General features: G+C 35.5%; 2 protein-coding genes across 10 annotated transcripts in view; one reads left to right on the top strand and one right to left on the bottom strand.

The window, feature by feature from the left end:
* The window catches only part of LOC118271992 (longitudinals lacking protein, isoforms H/M/V), a 39823-nt gene extending 31415 nt beyond the window's left edge, over positions 1 to 8408 (top strand). For all 5 annotated transcript variants that reach the window (XM_035588758.2, XM_035588477.2, XM_035588689.2 and 2 more), the window contains 2 exons: positions 3059 to 3249; positions 3602 to 8408. In XM_035588758.2, coding sequence (XP_035444651.1) covers positions 3059 to 3249; positions 3602 to 4039 — 629 coding nt within the window. In that variant the 3' untranslated portion in view covers positions 4040 to 8408. The remainder of the gene's footprint in view (positions 1 to 3058; positions 3250 to 3601) is intronic.
* Positions 8409 to 11190: 2782 nt separating this feature from the next.
* Positions 11191 to 17612, bottom strand: part of LOC118280236 (roquin-1) — an 87001-nt gene continuing 80579 nt past the window's right edge. For all 5 annotated transcript variants that reach the window (XM_050704085.1, XM_035600192.2, XM_035600270.2 and 2 more), the window contains one exon: positions 11191 to 17473. In XM_050704085.1, the coding sequence (XP_050560042.1) occupies positions 17405 to 17473 (69 nt within the window). In that variant the 3' untranslated portion in view covers positions 11191 to 17404. The remainder of the gene's footprint in view (positions 17474 to 17612) is intronic.

Below are 17612 nucleotides of genomic sequence, written 5' to 3'. Positions count from 1 at the left end.
TGGGTTTTGTCGATTATGCCAAAGCATTTGATAGCATACCACACCACTCAATTCGGGAACCGTTGTATTTCAATGTTACAAGTAGAAACTTGCAGCAGCAGCGCGATAGTCGCCGCATCGTGTGCCGCGAAATGTTCATGAATATGCTGGCTAGTATGGCTAAAGTTGTCGACTTCCTCGTCAAATAATTACGTGGTTTAACCGAAAAAATATAATACTTAATTAATTTACTAACATCTACAGTGACTGCGAATGTAGAGAAAAAAAATAGCAATACGTCGTAGTGATGGACATATAGACCCAATTTCACCGAAACTATTCATAGCTCCAAAATATTTTTTTCAAAACTAAATAGGGAGAACATAGGAATACCAGTACAAGGAAAGTACTTGAGTAACCTAAGATTCGCTGATGACATCGTTCTTTTTGCAGTGACTAGTAAAAGCTTGGAAATCATGACAAATTCACTCATTACGGAACGCGAAATAATTGGTCTCAAGATTAATTTAGACAAAACTAAAGTGATGTCAAGCCATACGCAACGATCTTCGTAACCAATACCCAACTGGAATATGTCGACCATTACTTACGGAAAAAATAATCTTACAGAAAAGAAAACATGCACGAAGATGTAGAGAGACGTGTAAGCATAAATTAAAGGAAATCCTGGTCGCTGAAAGTACGCAGACCACTCAATCGGCCTGAAGACAGTTATTTTTGATACCTGCCTATTCTGATTATTTGATACAATTATTATAGCTATCAAACCTGGGTTCCCACGAAGAAATCCCTTTATAAACTGACCATCTGTCAAAATGGAATGGAAAGAAGCGCACTAAAAATAAAGAAAATTCAGAAAATAAGAAGTAGTTTCCTACGGAATAAGAAAAAGATGGGACACTCCTAGCATTTAGTCCACTCTCGGACCCTCGGCCCCCGATAATTTATGTTTCCACTCGGCCGCTAATTAGGGTGTCATCTCGGCCCCTGGGGTCTGAGAGTGGATTTTTATTAGAGTCTGGCCAAGAAAAAAGGCGGCAAATTTAAAGAATCAAGAACTGCCAACACTAACTATAGGCTGCTTAAACGGTCTTGATTTTTATATTATTCGAGACGAATACATGTATATTGGCATACATATATTATATTGATATCGAAAATTTTTAATAAATTAAATATATATTAGGTACTTTTAAAGTTTATTTTATGGAATAATGTCAATGAATTATGCTCCATCGTCGCCTAAAAATACAGCTACTGTATTCAATCATGTCACTTATAGGTTAGTTTCGGGAATTCTTCTCACACTTTTCACACTTAGGTACCGTACCTCAGAAGATAACAAATTATGTAACAATATAATAAAAATAACTAGACTGTAAAATATTTGGTTATTGCACTCATTCATACAATTCAAAACTATAATGAATAAAATGCAAGGAAAGCATGCTGGTCATTAAACCATTTGTATAAGTTTTTTAAACGTGACTAGTACTAATAGGTGCTAGCTATTGCCATATCAAAAGTTTAGAAATTAATTTGTGGACAGTTTCGTTGACCAGACTACATCAGCGAAATTTTAGTTTCCACTCGGTCCTCAAAGTACAGTCGCTAAGAAAATGTTTATTCGTCTACCCTCTAGTTCCATACTATTTATTAAAAATACTATCTATATTATTTGTATGGGGTTTACTTACTTACTTTATGTTCTTAAACTGAATTAACTGGGCCAGGTACGAAATTTTTACACTATTGTAATCTTCAAACACAACACTACCTCCTATTAAAGCCGTGGCAGATAATTTTAAAACACGTTATAAGTCACGTATAAGTATATTTAAAAAAAAAAACAAATTCAAGTGAAATGAAAATATTTTTTCATGGATTTCTCTCTAGAACTCTAGACTGCTGTCGACCTCTTTGAATAGGTAGTTAATATCACAACAAGTCAAAAAATGTCAAATGCCATACAAATCTATACGAATATCAGGGCTGGGCAAAATACCTACATGCATTGCGTTAATTGAAATACAAATTAAAAAATACTTTATCACACCTAATTAAAATAGAAAAAATCTTTCAGTAAAGTATTTAAAAAAAATATATAATGCATGCATGCATGTAAGTATTTTACACATTTTTAATTAAAATACAAAATATAAATTACAATCTATGTAATCTTATCGTCAACATCGAACATGGTTTAAAAGTTTTTATGTTTTCCTTCGTCGAATGCAATCCAACTCAATGTTTGATAAAGAGGCAATGCAAAAAAAGAGAGAGAACGCCTGAACACTCTGTAGGTAGGCATTCAGTAATTCCGTGATTTACCTACTTGAATATTTCACAAAACTGCTTCCACTCTAAAGGATTTTGAAAATATTAATGATCTTTCGAAATGAAGTTAAATGTATTTTAATAATAAATGTTTTTGAAGCCTCATGTAAATTAAATACTAATTACAAAATACGTACAACGTCAGGTATTTGAAATACGAAATACAAATTACATTTTGAGGAAGTAATTTAAATACAAATACCAAATACGTAATTGTATTTCAATTACGTACTTTAATTACAAGTTACTTAAATACTGCCCAACCCTGACGAATATTTATAACTAAATTAAATTGTGACTAACAAATAAAATCGTGCACAAATTCCTTTATTTTTCCCAACTTCCTAAAATCGTGTGAAGCTGCGGGCAGAAGCTAGTCCATGAAAATAAATATTCGGTTAACTTAAATTCGTATTGTTTCTTTAAAATCTCTGATTTTTGATAAAAACAATATGCGCAATGTTTTTATGAATAGTCCGAACACCATTTTTTTACGTTACTTTGAAAGGTAGAAAGCTAAAAAGGGAAGGAAGGTAAGAAGGAAAGGAAGTTTGTATGGAGCCCCGTTTTAGGGAAATGGGAGGGGGGGGGGGGTTAGAAGCAGACAAAAGTAGCCTTCTGCCACTTTGAGTACCTCCATTTAAAAAATCAAGTCAATTCGTAGCTCCGTTTTGCCATGAAATACAGACATACACACTTTCACATTTATATGTTGATGTAGCTCCAGCCATGGCGAACTCTGACATGGGTTGGCAACGGCGGACCAAGCACTTCAAGCGACAGTCGCGCGTGCCTGACGAGCAGAACATTCGCAAGCAGACGTCCGAACCCCTCCCACCGACCCCCGCAGTGTCCAAAGCTGCGCCCACGCTGCAGAAACACGAATCCTACCCACAGTACAACACCTCGAAGGTATACCTAAATTATAAAATTCTATCTTTTTATTTTGCTGTTTCGCACCCAGTATTATATTATACCTACTAACAAAAATTATAGTTGATGTTGAGAATTTTGCTACCGAAAAAAATTTTCTGAGCTGACGATTTGTCGTGGAGAGTATAAAAAATGTTGATTTTGTGGGTACCATAAAAGCAGTTCTTTGGTAAGAGACACGTCAATGACGTTTTCAGTTGCTAATTTGTTTCGCGTCATAGATGGTCATAGTGACGAGGCACTAGGCAGCCCATACTCAAATGTATTTGTATTTATTGTATAAAGACTTTTGTATTGTGTTTCATAAATAGTTGGTGATCTGAATTTACAGGCTACTCTTACGCGGAAGCCTCGATTGGAACAAGAAGTAGGTTCACTCTTAATCCGGGCGGTGTCGATTGCCGAGCGACAGTCCTCGACGAGCACGAGTGCGAGCGCGACGACCGCGACGAGCGCCACAAGCACGGCGAGCGCGGCGAGCGCGGCTAGCGCGGCGATGGCGGCCACGTCTGCGTCCGCGTCGTTCGAGTCCACGGCGTCCGACACGTCGCAGACGCAGCGCGCCAGCCACACGCCCGCCGTGCGCTCCGGGCCGCCGCTCAGCTGCAACTTCTGCTGGAACACCGTGGACGAGTGCGGCAGGATCCTCCGGCGGAAGACGCAGTACCACTGCCCCGAGTGCCGCACCAACCTCTGCATCGTGCCCTGCTTCCACGAGTACCACGACGGCCCCGAGAGCGACTCCAATACTAACACTAACGCTCGGTGAAGTTACGTCTCCCAAGATGGTACGAGGCGTTTGTCAAAGAAATGGTGGGTGTTCAGCGCGAACCGTGTCTGAGCAGTGCCGTGCGGCGATACTGTTGTATTCAGGGACGATTCCATGTCTTTACGGATTGTCTTGGTGGTCGATGTTAGACCAAATGGTCTCACTGTTATAGTTAATGCTTTGAGTAGGGTACTTAGTATCAATGTGTCAGCCAGTTTTAATGTTTAATGTTTCAGATATGGTTAACGTACAACGTAGAGATTTTAGAATTAAATACGTAACATATTCAATTTCTTCGTAACCTCTATAATGTTTGTCACAAGATATTTAAACCAATATTCATTCTCGTGTAGTGATAGCGTGGTACTATAATCATAAAGTTTTAAACAAGATTCGTAAATACACTTCAGTGAAACTTTTTCTTGATCCATGATCTCGATTGTAGTAGAAATAATATTATGAGTACACCACACTAGCAAAAGTGTTTATAATACGAGTATTTGCTACATACAGACGCTAGACGGTATATGGAAATACACAGGTGTAACTATCATACGAATCTGTCGTGTTTAGGTAATCGTATGTGTTATATAAGTAAGTGTTCATGTTTTGATCTTAATGTGTCTAGATAACGATATTTTGTTTCAGCAAAATGAAGTCGTGAGAAATAATAGGTAAATCATTGTCGTTCTATACTTGTGTATCTATGTTAGGACTTTAAATGATTTCAGTAGCATATCTACTTGCTTTAAATGATTTCAGTAGCATATCTACTTGCTAAATGAGCTCAAAGATTGTCAATCAGAGCTTGAATACCCTTTAAGAAGAATTCCTTCTAAATAAGGATTCCTCTTTTTAACAACGATTTCTGTGGTAGTTTACATAATAATTACCGAAATTATAAATAATCTTAGCGACAAACGTAACTTTCTTGAACATATTAATATTCAGGACGTATATGTATAAGGTATGAACAAAACAATGTATCTATCGATCTCTGTGACTTGTACAAAACATAATATTTTCTTATACCTTTACTATATTTAAGAACACTACCTTTCTTTGGCAAATGCACTTTCTTCTTGTAATTTTGTAATGTGTAGTCTTAACTAAAAATGCAGTTGTTCGGCCGTTTTGACAAATGTTTATAAACCTCTTTGAACTGGTTACTTATTGTAGGTATTTAAAATTACTGATAATCGCGGTTCATTGAATGGGATATGTAAGTGCATTTTTTCGGTGATGCGTAATATTTACTAATGAATGAGTATCGTTGTAGATATAAGTATAACGTGCGTGTCATACACTGATGTTAGATTAGTACAGGGTGGTTTATCTATCTGCACCGCTTTACAAAACTCACTCCATATACTCAATCAGTGTTACTACAAAACTTTTCTGGTTTATGAAAATGTGTTGAGAATCACTATTGAGTGGTGCAGATAAGTAAGTATTGGTATATGATATAACTCTTGTAAACATGAATATATTATAAATTATATACGACATATCGTCTGATTTCATTTTGAATTGTATACACTTTGTACTTTTGCTGCAAGCAAATGTTATATGAAGAATATGTAGTATTGATGTTCTATATTGATAGATGTAGGAACATGATAATAACGACTATATTTCAACGTGCTATCTATGATCTATTTGTAAATAAACTTGGGACTTAAGTCTGCCAAGAAAATGACATGATATATTTTATGTATCTATGTATAGTGATTGGTAAATAAATGGAAATTAATCTTTATGTACCAATAGGTACGTAATATTTTTGGATTGAAAGTGTTGGATATTGAAAATTGTTGTTTTTGTTTTGTGGCTAAATGCCTCTTGTTATATTGTGACTGTAGGAGATATAAATTGAATGTTATTATTATAATATGTATTGTACAGCTGGAGTAGGTACCTACTCACCATTTTTGAGCTGTTGGCTCTTTCGAAAAGTGAATTGATAAAACGACTGTTCCGTAGGTGTTTTGGTACGTATTCAATGTTATCGATTTTGAGAAAACGAATTAGTTTGATAATGCAAATTGATGTTTACATTCTTATATTGAATACTAATATAAGGAATTCATTGTGATGTGACGAAAGTAGGTACTTTAAAAGTGCAGTAGCCTACTTTTGTATATGTATTGCGTACATTGATAATTATCTAATAATATTTAGGAAATTTGTCATTTTGGAAACACGTTTTACCATTTGATAGTAAGGTGTAATTTAATTATTCTATTCTATTCGATGTTTTCTCTGTGTCGAGGCGCTCGATATTAATACGTGTACTATGTGTGTTTTCAATATTATATGATCGTAGAACGCAGTTAAAACACGTTAGTATTAATTCGGAACATATTATCCGTTTAGTGTTGAGGGAGGTTTTATTAACTGATATCCAGTGCCGGTGCAAGGGCCACTGATACCCCGGGCGAAATTATTGTGGCGCCCACTTGAGGGAAGCAGTATCAAGTGTTAGTTTTTTGCGGATTCCATCGGCGGCGGCATCGGCGCCCCCCAGAATTTGTCGCCCTGGGCCATCGCCCCATCACGCCCCCCTAACGCCGGCACTGCTGATATCATGCGTATAGTAGTCTAATAAATGTCTACGTGTATAAAACGTGCGTTACGTGTAGCATTCAGATTATAAGATATCTAAGAGTTATTACAAACAGTATGTGCACAGTAACGTGTGAATATTAACTTACGAATTTACTTACAACGTTATTACCTCCGATTTTACTATTGCTTTAAAGAATGTCGTTTGTATAAGGGAATACAGCCGGTTATATGTATAACGGAATATCTTTCAGCTCCAAACGTAGTGCCTGTAGGACGGCAGTTACTCTTGTAGAACAAAAACCCATAAATTAACGGCTATATTATACTCTACGCGGAATATTCTAGCCAAGCGGAATTGCTATAGGTATTGTACTTATTCTTGATCTTTTCAATACCATGGCATTAGTGTACTATTATTAAGAATCTAAACTTTATAAGTACCTACATATCCAGGTACTTATTGTACCGTACTACCTTTATTTCAGACAATATTTGGTCGTCAATACTGCGAGACGTACGCATTTTAAAATGATTTAGCTATTCATTTTAATGCGTGCTTCGAAAATGTAATAAATTATTGGAGAGAATACTTGTAACTGATGATTGCATGTGGGATAGATACAGTCCATTTATAAGTATATTCTATATAAATAAATATTGTTGTAGTTTGTATTTGTTTCCAATTCCATGGTACAAAATGCCACCGAAATTATTTGGAAATCTATTGGAATACTTACTTTTCTCTACATATAAACAAAAAGATTTCATGTTTCGAAGTTCAAAGCAATAGGTAAATAAGTACTTAGTAGTAATTCTATGTGAACATTTATATGGATGTCGTAATCAGCTCAATACAGTCAAATATTATGTTATATTATTTAATATTAGTTGCCTAAACGTAGTTAGGTAAACAATAAAAAAGTCTCAATGTTTTTCATAAATATAAACGTAGAAAATATCAATATAATATCATACTTAATGAATGTTTTAATAGATGTAATTATGATATACCTAATGTAATTGTTACATATCATATTGAATTTCTATATTTATGTATTGTGGGCGAGGTGGGTGGGGGACACTGCTCGACAATTATTCAAGAACTTTGAAGACATCTTTATATGTTTGTAAAGTCGCCCAATAAATATGTATCCGTGTCATGTCTTATATATGCTGCTTGTATGTATATTAATATGTATCAACGTGATGTGATGCCATTTCTCTCTGTAAGTAATAAATGTTACACTGATATTGTCTTAAGATTTACTTAATAAATACATGTAGTGTTAGATGTTTATGATGTTTCCGATAAAATTATATTCCTTACAATATATAATACGACTTCTCAAACTGCCACAGAATACCAACATGTTTTAATGACGATTTGTTTACTTTCAATAACGTTCAAAGACGAATAACTCGGCAGTGGATTTTGTTAAACTTCCTTATTCTGTGGTGTCTTCCAAAGGATAGGTACTTACATAATGTATCTGTGTCACACTGTTTATATACCCATTTACTGAAGTGCTACAAATAAAAGTACTTGGGACAGTGTTTTTTCTCGTAAATGTCTATTTAACATGCACTGCACATAGTATCGTTATCAATATTGATCCAACAATGACGTTATTTGGAGAATAGTAGGTATGGCAAGTATAACGAGCGACTCTCTGACTAATGTAACTGTTTAATTATTGACATCTTGTATACTGCCATGCCATGATGAGAACTGTGTATTCCGTCATCGATTGATAATTATTTTGGAGTCTGCTATCATAATAAAACTGATTTTAACTAGCAATCAGTGTTGTTTTATTATTCCTGTTGTTTTTGTAATCTAACTACAGTTTATCAACTCCAACTACATAACGACGATAGTAGTTCGACGTTTTGGTAACTATATATCTAGTTACAATCATTATTACAATTTAATTTTTTCAACTACATTTTTAGATAAAAACGTAGTTATCGTGGCTCAATTCTTAGTTAGGCATGGTCGAGCACTTATAAAAATCAGGTTTTCAGTTTTAAGTATGTATGTTTGTTGTGCGATTACGACGCGTTTACAACTAGTGGACGGGAATTAAATAAAATACGAATAAGTACCACAAATCTGTTTATTTCACAAATTATATGATATAAATAATTTTGACATGCGTGTCTTTCACGCTGGGTTCCGTGGACTTCTAGCATTACCGTTCTTGTCTGCGGAACCCTAATTAAGCTTTTACAAGGCAACCAAATTGCAATACCTAAGATACAAAATTATAGGCAATTCATTGCCTGTATATATAAACTACAAGTCGGTACATATTGGCGTTACTGGGGGAGAGATCGTTTAAATAGGTACCATTATTATATCAAAATCCTACAATAAAACCAAATATATTGGTTGTCAGAAGACAAGTGGACGACACAAATAATGAAAGAAAATCAAAACTATCTCCAACGCTTACTGTTACCATACTAGACTTTCATGTTCTATTGTGAAATTAATACACATAACATCGCCACCATAGAAACAAAAAAAAAACACAAAATCTTTTTGAGATAACAGATTGATAAAAGATTGACTCAATACAGATACTAGGTAGTATTACGAGTAGTTGTTCAGTAGTCGAGCCGTCTTTACAAAAGATATGGCTACGACCCAGTAGTCAACTAATCGTGACCGTATCTGTACTGAACCTATCTTTACGACAGTAAATTTATATTGACTGAACTTTGTATAGTAGGTAAGACTGGGTACACGCAAACCCAGTTTTGCTGTAGTCTCCTAGCAGCGCCAACAGTATCTACATCGACATCCAACATACATATTTACAACCTCTCTGTACATGTATGTCACACGTCTCGGTTTCAAAGATTCATTTGTTCCATATTTATTCTACCACGGAGCACTCCGTTTACTACTCTTCCTTAAACGAACCTACAGTTTGGTATAAGGTCCACTTAGTCAAGTACGCCACATTGTGGTCTGTCATCTACATATAATTATGTATATCTCAAAACACGTGACATACAAACACACAGTCTAATACAATTTACAAAACATCTCAATGACTAAGACAAAGGATTACATAATCATTTTGAAAAAATTCAATTACTTTATTGATTTCATTAAAATCTCGTCACAAAATCACTAATTAGGTACTAATACACTCCCAGTTGTAATCGATTCGTTGACTAAACTATTCGTTCGCACTAAAAAGGAGAATCGATTTCCGAATCTAATCCTAATCGAATTAGTGCAAAACTTTAGGTGAACAACTAGTTGTTTATCACAGATATCTTGCATGCAAGTCGCCGATGAGGATAGACTGGCACCGCGGACCCGGGTCCAAGGCACTGACGGGACTAGGCCGCCTGCCTTCGCTAGTAGTTACTGAATGCAATACATGCAGCGGTATCGATACAAAATTATCAAATGTCAAATGTATATTTGTACATGTCTCCGATTTAGGGAACTATATTTCTAAGCCAACGCCACTACTATGTCTTCACAATGCACGATACAACTTCTAGGAAACACTTTTCATAAGTAATGATTTTGACAGATGCCAGCACAAGTATCGATCCATCCACTTGATCGAGTATATTATTTAGCTATAAAAATACTATAACATTATGTAATTGTAAACATTATTATATTCAATAAATCACTGTAAACATTCGTGCAACATGAAGACATTACATAACACGTTTAGGCATTCATATATTATATAAAATTACAGACTCATTTATCAACGCTCTTTTAAGATATATGTAGGGAAGTGAATATACACACATTCTTAAACAAATGCAGCAATGCATTTACTATCGGGGCGTATAGCCGTAATAACACAGACTGACTTTAGGTTCAACCCCCACCACAATCGTAAACCTTTACAATTATTGTAGCACACCGCTACAATATAACGTGGACCAATTCACACATACAAGCTACGCTTTTCAAGCACAAAACAAAGGGCTCATAATCATTTAACAATTGCTATACATCTGTAAATATTATAAGAAAAATAGCATGGGTGTTAAATCTAATGTTCTCCCACTATCCTAAAACATTACGACTGAAAGACTCAACCCCCCGCTGGTCCGGAGCGAGGCAAGCTGCCTGCGTCTGCTCCGGTGTCTTGATGACTAAACAAAATCTCAACTGCGTTACATAAAAAACAAATAGGTACAACAGGTACGAGTGTGTTATGTGGGTTCATTGTACTACGTATAGTAAATCATTAATGAAAACAATCAGAAAGATATCCAAGCTCAGCTATGTGAATGGGAATAAACACTGTGAGGAAAATTACTCGATTCCAGAAAGACAGTTAAAACACTTGGAACTTTATGCAATGCAGTGCGGAGTGTAAGATTCACTAACGGGATAATGTTGCATGTGATATGTATTTACGACTACTCGATAAGTCTGAGACGGGGAGGACGGATTGCGACCATTTGCGACCCTCGTACACGCTGATTCAATGCTTGATGATGGGCACACGTCGGCTGGCAGCAGTGTATGAGCGCGCGTTGTCGCCGTGCGTGTGGGTGAGAGAGGGGACAAATGTAGAAAAAAACAAAAAAACTCAACATAAAGGTTAGTATTTATTTAACTAGGCCAAAAAGGTGATCTTCTTATACAAAAAGAATATATTCACTAAATCGCACTGTGTGCGCAAGTTCTATTACAAGTCTTTAAACAGACCATTTTATTTATAAATAATGACTTTTCCTAGGAAAAAAAAATACACCAAAATATGGTATTCACCTTTATACAAACATTAGTTACAAGCGAACCATAGTTTTTAATGTTCATAAATCATATAAAGTAAATGCAAAGAGATCGTGAATTGTTATCGATAGACCTCCTTTGCTGCATTCGCGTCGCGGACCGACTGGGCCGTGACACCGGCCGCCACGTGGCGGCGCGCTACACAAATATACATCACAATCAATGGTCAGAGAGGCCAGTCGGCGCGCACCACCAACACGTATTGCACGCAATTACAAAATTGCACTAATTTAAATTGTAACTAATTAGAGAACCACAGCGGAATCACTAGGACATAATAGTCTTATATTCAGCAACAGTTGTATACCGGAGTACTATGGCCAGTGTATAAGGATGCCATACTGCTCTATCCACAACTGCCGCTGCCGTGTTACATAAATTACAAAGAAATAAATAAATAAAAGAAACCACTATGATAGGGCGTTGAGTTGCTTCTCTCAGCTATATCTATATTACAGCCTTACATATTTTGTTTTTACTTTTTTCTAAAATATAAATAGATGTATCACCAGCCTTAGATATCAAAACGGTATTCTTTTATTTAACACTAGAATAATAATATTAGTCATATGAAGCGAGCTTTGCTAGATGGTTATAACAGGGATGATGATGGGATACGACTAACAAAAACGAAATTCGATGTAGTGCATCGGTAGACAAGTATTGCTACAGAGTCAGTGGCTAGCTCATACTTTCTAAGTCATAACCTCATAATATATAAATAAAAGCTCGCCACGAGATAGTGTGATACAAAAAAAAAAAAATACTTGTCTGACACATTCCATAAATAGGACAAAAAAAAACTGAAGTCATCATCCCTATTGTATGATGAGACATTTCCAGCACACCATATGATATTGACATCTCAACGATATTCATCGCGTGTTAGTGTGTGCAGACAACGCGGATGTAAAAACATATAAAGCAATGTATATTGTTGACTTGTCACTTGAATCACGACAAAACGGAGGTGCTATGTTCACGGATTGTGCTGAAACATGTCGTACGGATTTGTAATGACGTTGACTGAGGAAGATACAATAATATTACTACATTATTCTCACTCCCAATAAGAAAGCAAATCTTATTCAGGTTTTAACTATCCGTATATAGTACATAGCTACAAGCCATACAATATGAGCCTAACAACACGATTCATATCCTAATTTGATATATAATAGCATATCACGTTTTCCAATTATAATTTTAATTACGGATTACATTTTAAAAATCAATTTCTTCTGACATCACTACTCCATACAGTGACTGAGGTGTCATAACACACTAGCAAAGCTAATTAAATAATAATTAAAAAAAATAAATAAACAGCTCCTTTAATCGTCTCGGTAAGTCAGACGACGGCGTCGCTGTCGTGGGGGTTCCCTATCCATTTGCATAACATTTTAAGACCTAATATAACTTATTCAATCGTAACGTTGTTTGGCGTAATTATATATTCGCATACATTTTTAAACATTATTTCTCTAAACATAATAATGATTAAGCATAATATTCTAAAGCATAAATTTATTAAGCAAGCAAGCAAGTATGCAACATACAAGCAAGTTTGTAACATACAAGCAAGTATGCAACATACAAGCAAGTATGCAACATACAAGCAAGTTTGCAGCAGGCAAGGTTTCTGTCTCAGCTCAGGCGCTGCGGGTCTCCGGCAGCCCAACGCGCCTACTCGATTTTAAACTACACTAGGGGTAGAACAAACAAGACTACTACTAACTTTTGTTGCACAGCATATTAAATCTAACCTACATTATTATTTAATTATTACAGAAACTATAGAAATAAATTGGTTTCATCAGAATTATGTATGGGGCACTACGAGTTCACCGCCACCATAAGTCATTAGGCCTACTAACTTAATGCGAATGAAATTTATGCCAAAACAAATATTAGTCTTTAAGATGATTTTGTCAACATAAAATGTGTGCCTAAAAAAATATGCCGAAGTAATATTATGCCAAAACAAATTATGCCAAAATCGTTATGCCGAAGAATATTAGGACAAACAACATTATGCAAAAAGAAGGGATCCCTATCGTGGGCCGTGAAAATGGCCTAATATTACCTAAGCTAACTATCAGATTAAATAATTGAGGATGCTGACGTGGACACGTGTGTACAACTTACTAGAACAAGGGAAGACAGATTGGAAGCAATCATTCAAGGAGTTAAACAGCGATCCACGCTGTGTTCATTTGTACGAGTTTCATTTTGAGACTGCATGACGGCACCAGCGACAGTTTGGATCAGTTTTGTTAAGGTGCGTCCACAGGCGGCATCCTACGCATCACACGCCATCGACGGATCGCATTAAACGGATTAATTTTTCAGAATGCGTCCACTGTATCGGCAACGTTCGGATTTCCGACGCGAGTATTAGCAATCAGATTACCGATCCCACTTTTACTCGGATTTTTGGCATCCGCATTCCGTTTAACGTCATCAGTACGCATCGCATGTAGGCATTGCCGATGAGCGGTCCGTACGATGCGGATCAGTGGACGTTTACCTTTAGGCGCCAGTTTAGGCTGGGTGTGTGTGTCCACGTCACTGATACGAATCATATCACACTCCTTAAACGTGTACCAGGTAAACGACACAAATGGGTATATAACTCCATAAAGTTGAAACTACTTTATAAAAATGTAATATAAATGAAATGTCAAACAATATTGGTGGTAACACGCGTATATCGCTCACCTAAAAAATGCTAAATTGACTTTATATTATAAAGTCAAGGTATAAAGTCAATTTCGCATTTTTTGCGGATGTGCCAATATGTAACTAGGTGAGCGATATGTGTAGGCCGCGTGTGTGACGCGCTATGTCAATAACAACTATATAGCATTACTCTCTGAGGATCTACCAAATCTTTAAAATATATCTGTCACTATGAATGGAGACGTAACAATTTTTTAAGCAACGGCCGAAATATTCTGTTCGTATTTTACGCATTTACTAACTAACCAGCATGCAGAAAATGTATCCCGGTTACCTTATTATATTTGTTTTATAAATCTACAATACCACTCTACTAATCTGTATATTTAGGTATTCGACGATTTATCATAATATATTTTTTATTTTATCAATAGTTTCGATTCGCAGTGGAATTTGCTTTGGAAAGGTGACGTTTTGTAATTCAAGCTGAATGTTCCATTACTTTCCGATATTTACCTTAGACTATATCAAAATTGACACTTAAATTGTAATTTATTCAATAAAAACAAGTATAGGAACAATGTACAAAACAAAGTCCACTGTAAATATTTTGGAATTGTCAATTACTCAATAAATCCTACAGGAGTCGCTAGCGATATTAATGTATTCTATATTATTAATGTTTTCCTTATAAAATCGGCTTTGTATTGTCAGTCTGTTTTGTTCTTTCTGTAAGAAAGAGAAACAACGAAAGACGACTTTTGTTGCGACTTTGTCGCACAAACGCAGAGATAGTGATTGTGAAGTATGCCGTGTGCTGGCGAAAGATTAGTCGCAATGATAGAGCAAATTGAAAGCTAACAATAACATCGGAAACACAAGCCAAAGCAATCGCGAGCTGAACTGGATTGCTGTACAAAAAAATATATAAAGTTGTGCGACCACCAAATAACTTAATTGAGTGCACCCGAACAAGCATCTATAGAACCTTTGGAAGGAATTATTTAAATTAAAATTTATTCTAAAGCCCGAATACTGAAATGCTACCCAATTTTAATATTAATTTGTAATAAATATCGTATTATTTCTGTCACGTTATAAAGTAACACAAACATATTTTTGAGAACATCTCAAAATTGAGAGATTTTCAGTAATTAAATAATTGGTAATCGCGCAAAATTGTAATAATCAACTTTAGAGATAGGAAGTAAATAGGCAGAAACCACAGATCAGGTAAACTTTTAGGACACTATTAATGAAGTGACATCGACTCAGTAAAGCTGGTCACACCACTGAGAAAAAAACGACTTATATAAATTGCTAGTAGATTTAGAATTACATTTGTACATCATTGTAATCATCATATTTTTAAGGTTGTCGCTGGAGTGACTTCTAGCAGACAACCGATTAATTTTACATGTTTTAATTTAGAATATATTTTGTATTTATCATGATTTCTACGCGCAGTAACCATAAGCTGTAGGCACCTACTACTATTCACTGGTGGTGCGACTATTTCATAGATAACGTCGACTTCTTACAAAGTAATGCATTTTGGTCAATTATATAATTACGTTCAGAAATAACATCTTTTTCTGTTTATTCGTTTTAATTATTATTTTAGGTTTATAGAACACGCACTCACGCACACACTATTGTCCAATATTTTTATATATGTTTTTTAAATAAATTCATTGGAAACCGATCTAGATTATCATCTAGATCATCATCATCAGTGAGTGATTTAATGGTATAGAATTTACATGCGACCAAAATGCATTAAAAAACAGGAATTAACGCTATCCAGGCATTAGGGAATCATTACTATTGCCGTTATTGTCCACAAGCTGTATTCGCGGTCCAGCCCAACCCGAACTAAAGGATGCTACCATCACGTCACTCTAATCTCCCACTACAATCACTGACTACTATACACACACAACCACTTCGTGTGGTTCCCTGACGAAAACAAACACAAGTGTTTGTTGTTCAACATTTCAGGTGTTTATAATTTAACACGGATATTAAAAATGTGAGGTATGTCAAATTATTTATCCCCAAAGGTGAATAATTAATTTGATAGCATTAGTCTAGGGTAGCCCATGACATAACGAGAATGTGAATGAAGGCTACGCTTTTATGATTCGATATTTTGTAATAGTGCTAACCAGTTGCATACTGATTTACTTTTGGGACATGAATCACCGTAACATGAATATTATGTAATTCGTGAAACTCTTTGCCATTAAATGTTTATCTCAATCAGAACAGAGGCACACCAGAGTGTAGCATCATTAAATTCCACTTTTAAAAAAGGTATTTTTCCAATAGTAATGAAAATGGGCCAAAAATAGTCCATTTTCTGATGGTTTTATCAAAATAACGCTAGCATTACAGCAAACTATAGTTGCTAGCTTAATGCTATCTAAATAAGGTAGAATTTCTTTTGTACTGAGACTGTTGAATGATGAAATGATGCAGTTATTATAATCGACCCGCGCGCAATTTTTTGTAAGTTATTTCCTCCCTGTTGATAACTTCGATACCTTCCGGTCAAAAGACGGTAAGCGAGATTTTTTCCAATATTGAGTTTATACACATCGTTCACCATTTATCTTTGGCCGGCTGGCATCGATTGCTCTCCGAAGCATTTTAGTTAGTAGTCAACGGGAAGAAAATCAGTCGAGAATATCTTTTGCCGGTTTACGTTAGTGTACATATAAGCCAATATTTATCATTCTGTAAAATCCGCATGAAAAACATTTCAAAATGTAACAAAAAATTTTTTTAAAATAACCTTACGAATATATCAAAACAAAAAATCAAATTGTAACAAATAAATCCACAAGAGTTGTGGATAAATGTGATCGTACCTAGAGATAAATCAACTTTTCATAACGAGTCATTCACGTTTGTCCCATGGTGACAAATCGTGGTGTTTCTGATATTTCCATGTAGCAAGAGTTTGCCATCCGATTCGGCATAGGAAGCCCATTATATGGGAAACGTTTCAAACTTTATAATTACGTTTTTCCTTTACTGCGTGAATTCCACTCAATGGCAGTCACGAATTTTTCTTAGCCCTATATTGCTGTATTATAAATATTACATTTAAGTAGCTCTATATTGCGATAACCATACAGGACTAACCGATCCGCCTTAGAAAAGCGATTTCATGAAATTCATTATGTACAGGTAAAACGTAAATATGTTGTTATTCCTTCCGTTTAAGTGTTGAATTATATTATAAAAATGAATTTGTAATTCATGTCGCGCCCCTTATATCAAATGTGTCTGCCGGGAGCGGGCGCAGGGCTCGCTCGGCATTAGTCGGCGTTCTTGAACTCCGTGTCGATCCTGCGCTCCAGAGCTTGGAGACCAGCCTCTAACTCTTGCTGTAACAGAAACGAACAAATATTTTAGTTATTCGCATCCTCTTTAAAAGTATATGAACAAGATTTCGTTACACAAGCTATGCAAACACACAATTTCCAATTTCTTTGTTTCATGTACTCTCTAATTGAAGGAATGTGA

This window comes from Spodoptera frugiperda, chromosome 25, assembly GCF_023101765.2.
Source record: "Spodoptera frugiperda isolate SF20-4 chromosome 25, AGI-APGP_CSIRO_Sfru_2.0, whole genome shotgun sequence".
Classification (NCBI taxonomy): Eukaryota; Metazoa; Arthropoda; class Insecta; order Lepidoptera; family Noctuidae; genus Spodoptera; species Spodoptera frugiperda.
This window is presented reverse-complemented; position numbering and strand designations above follow the sequence as displayed.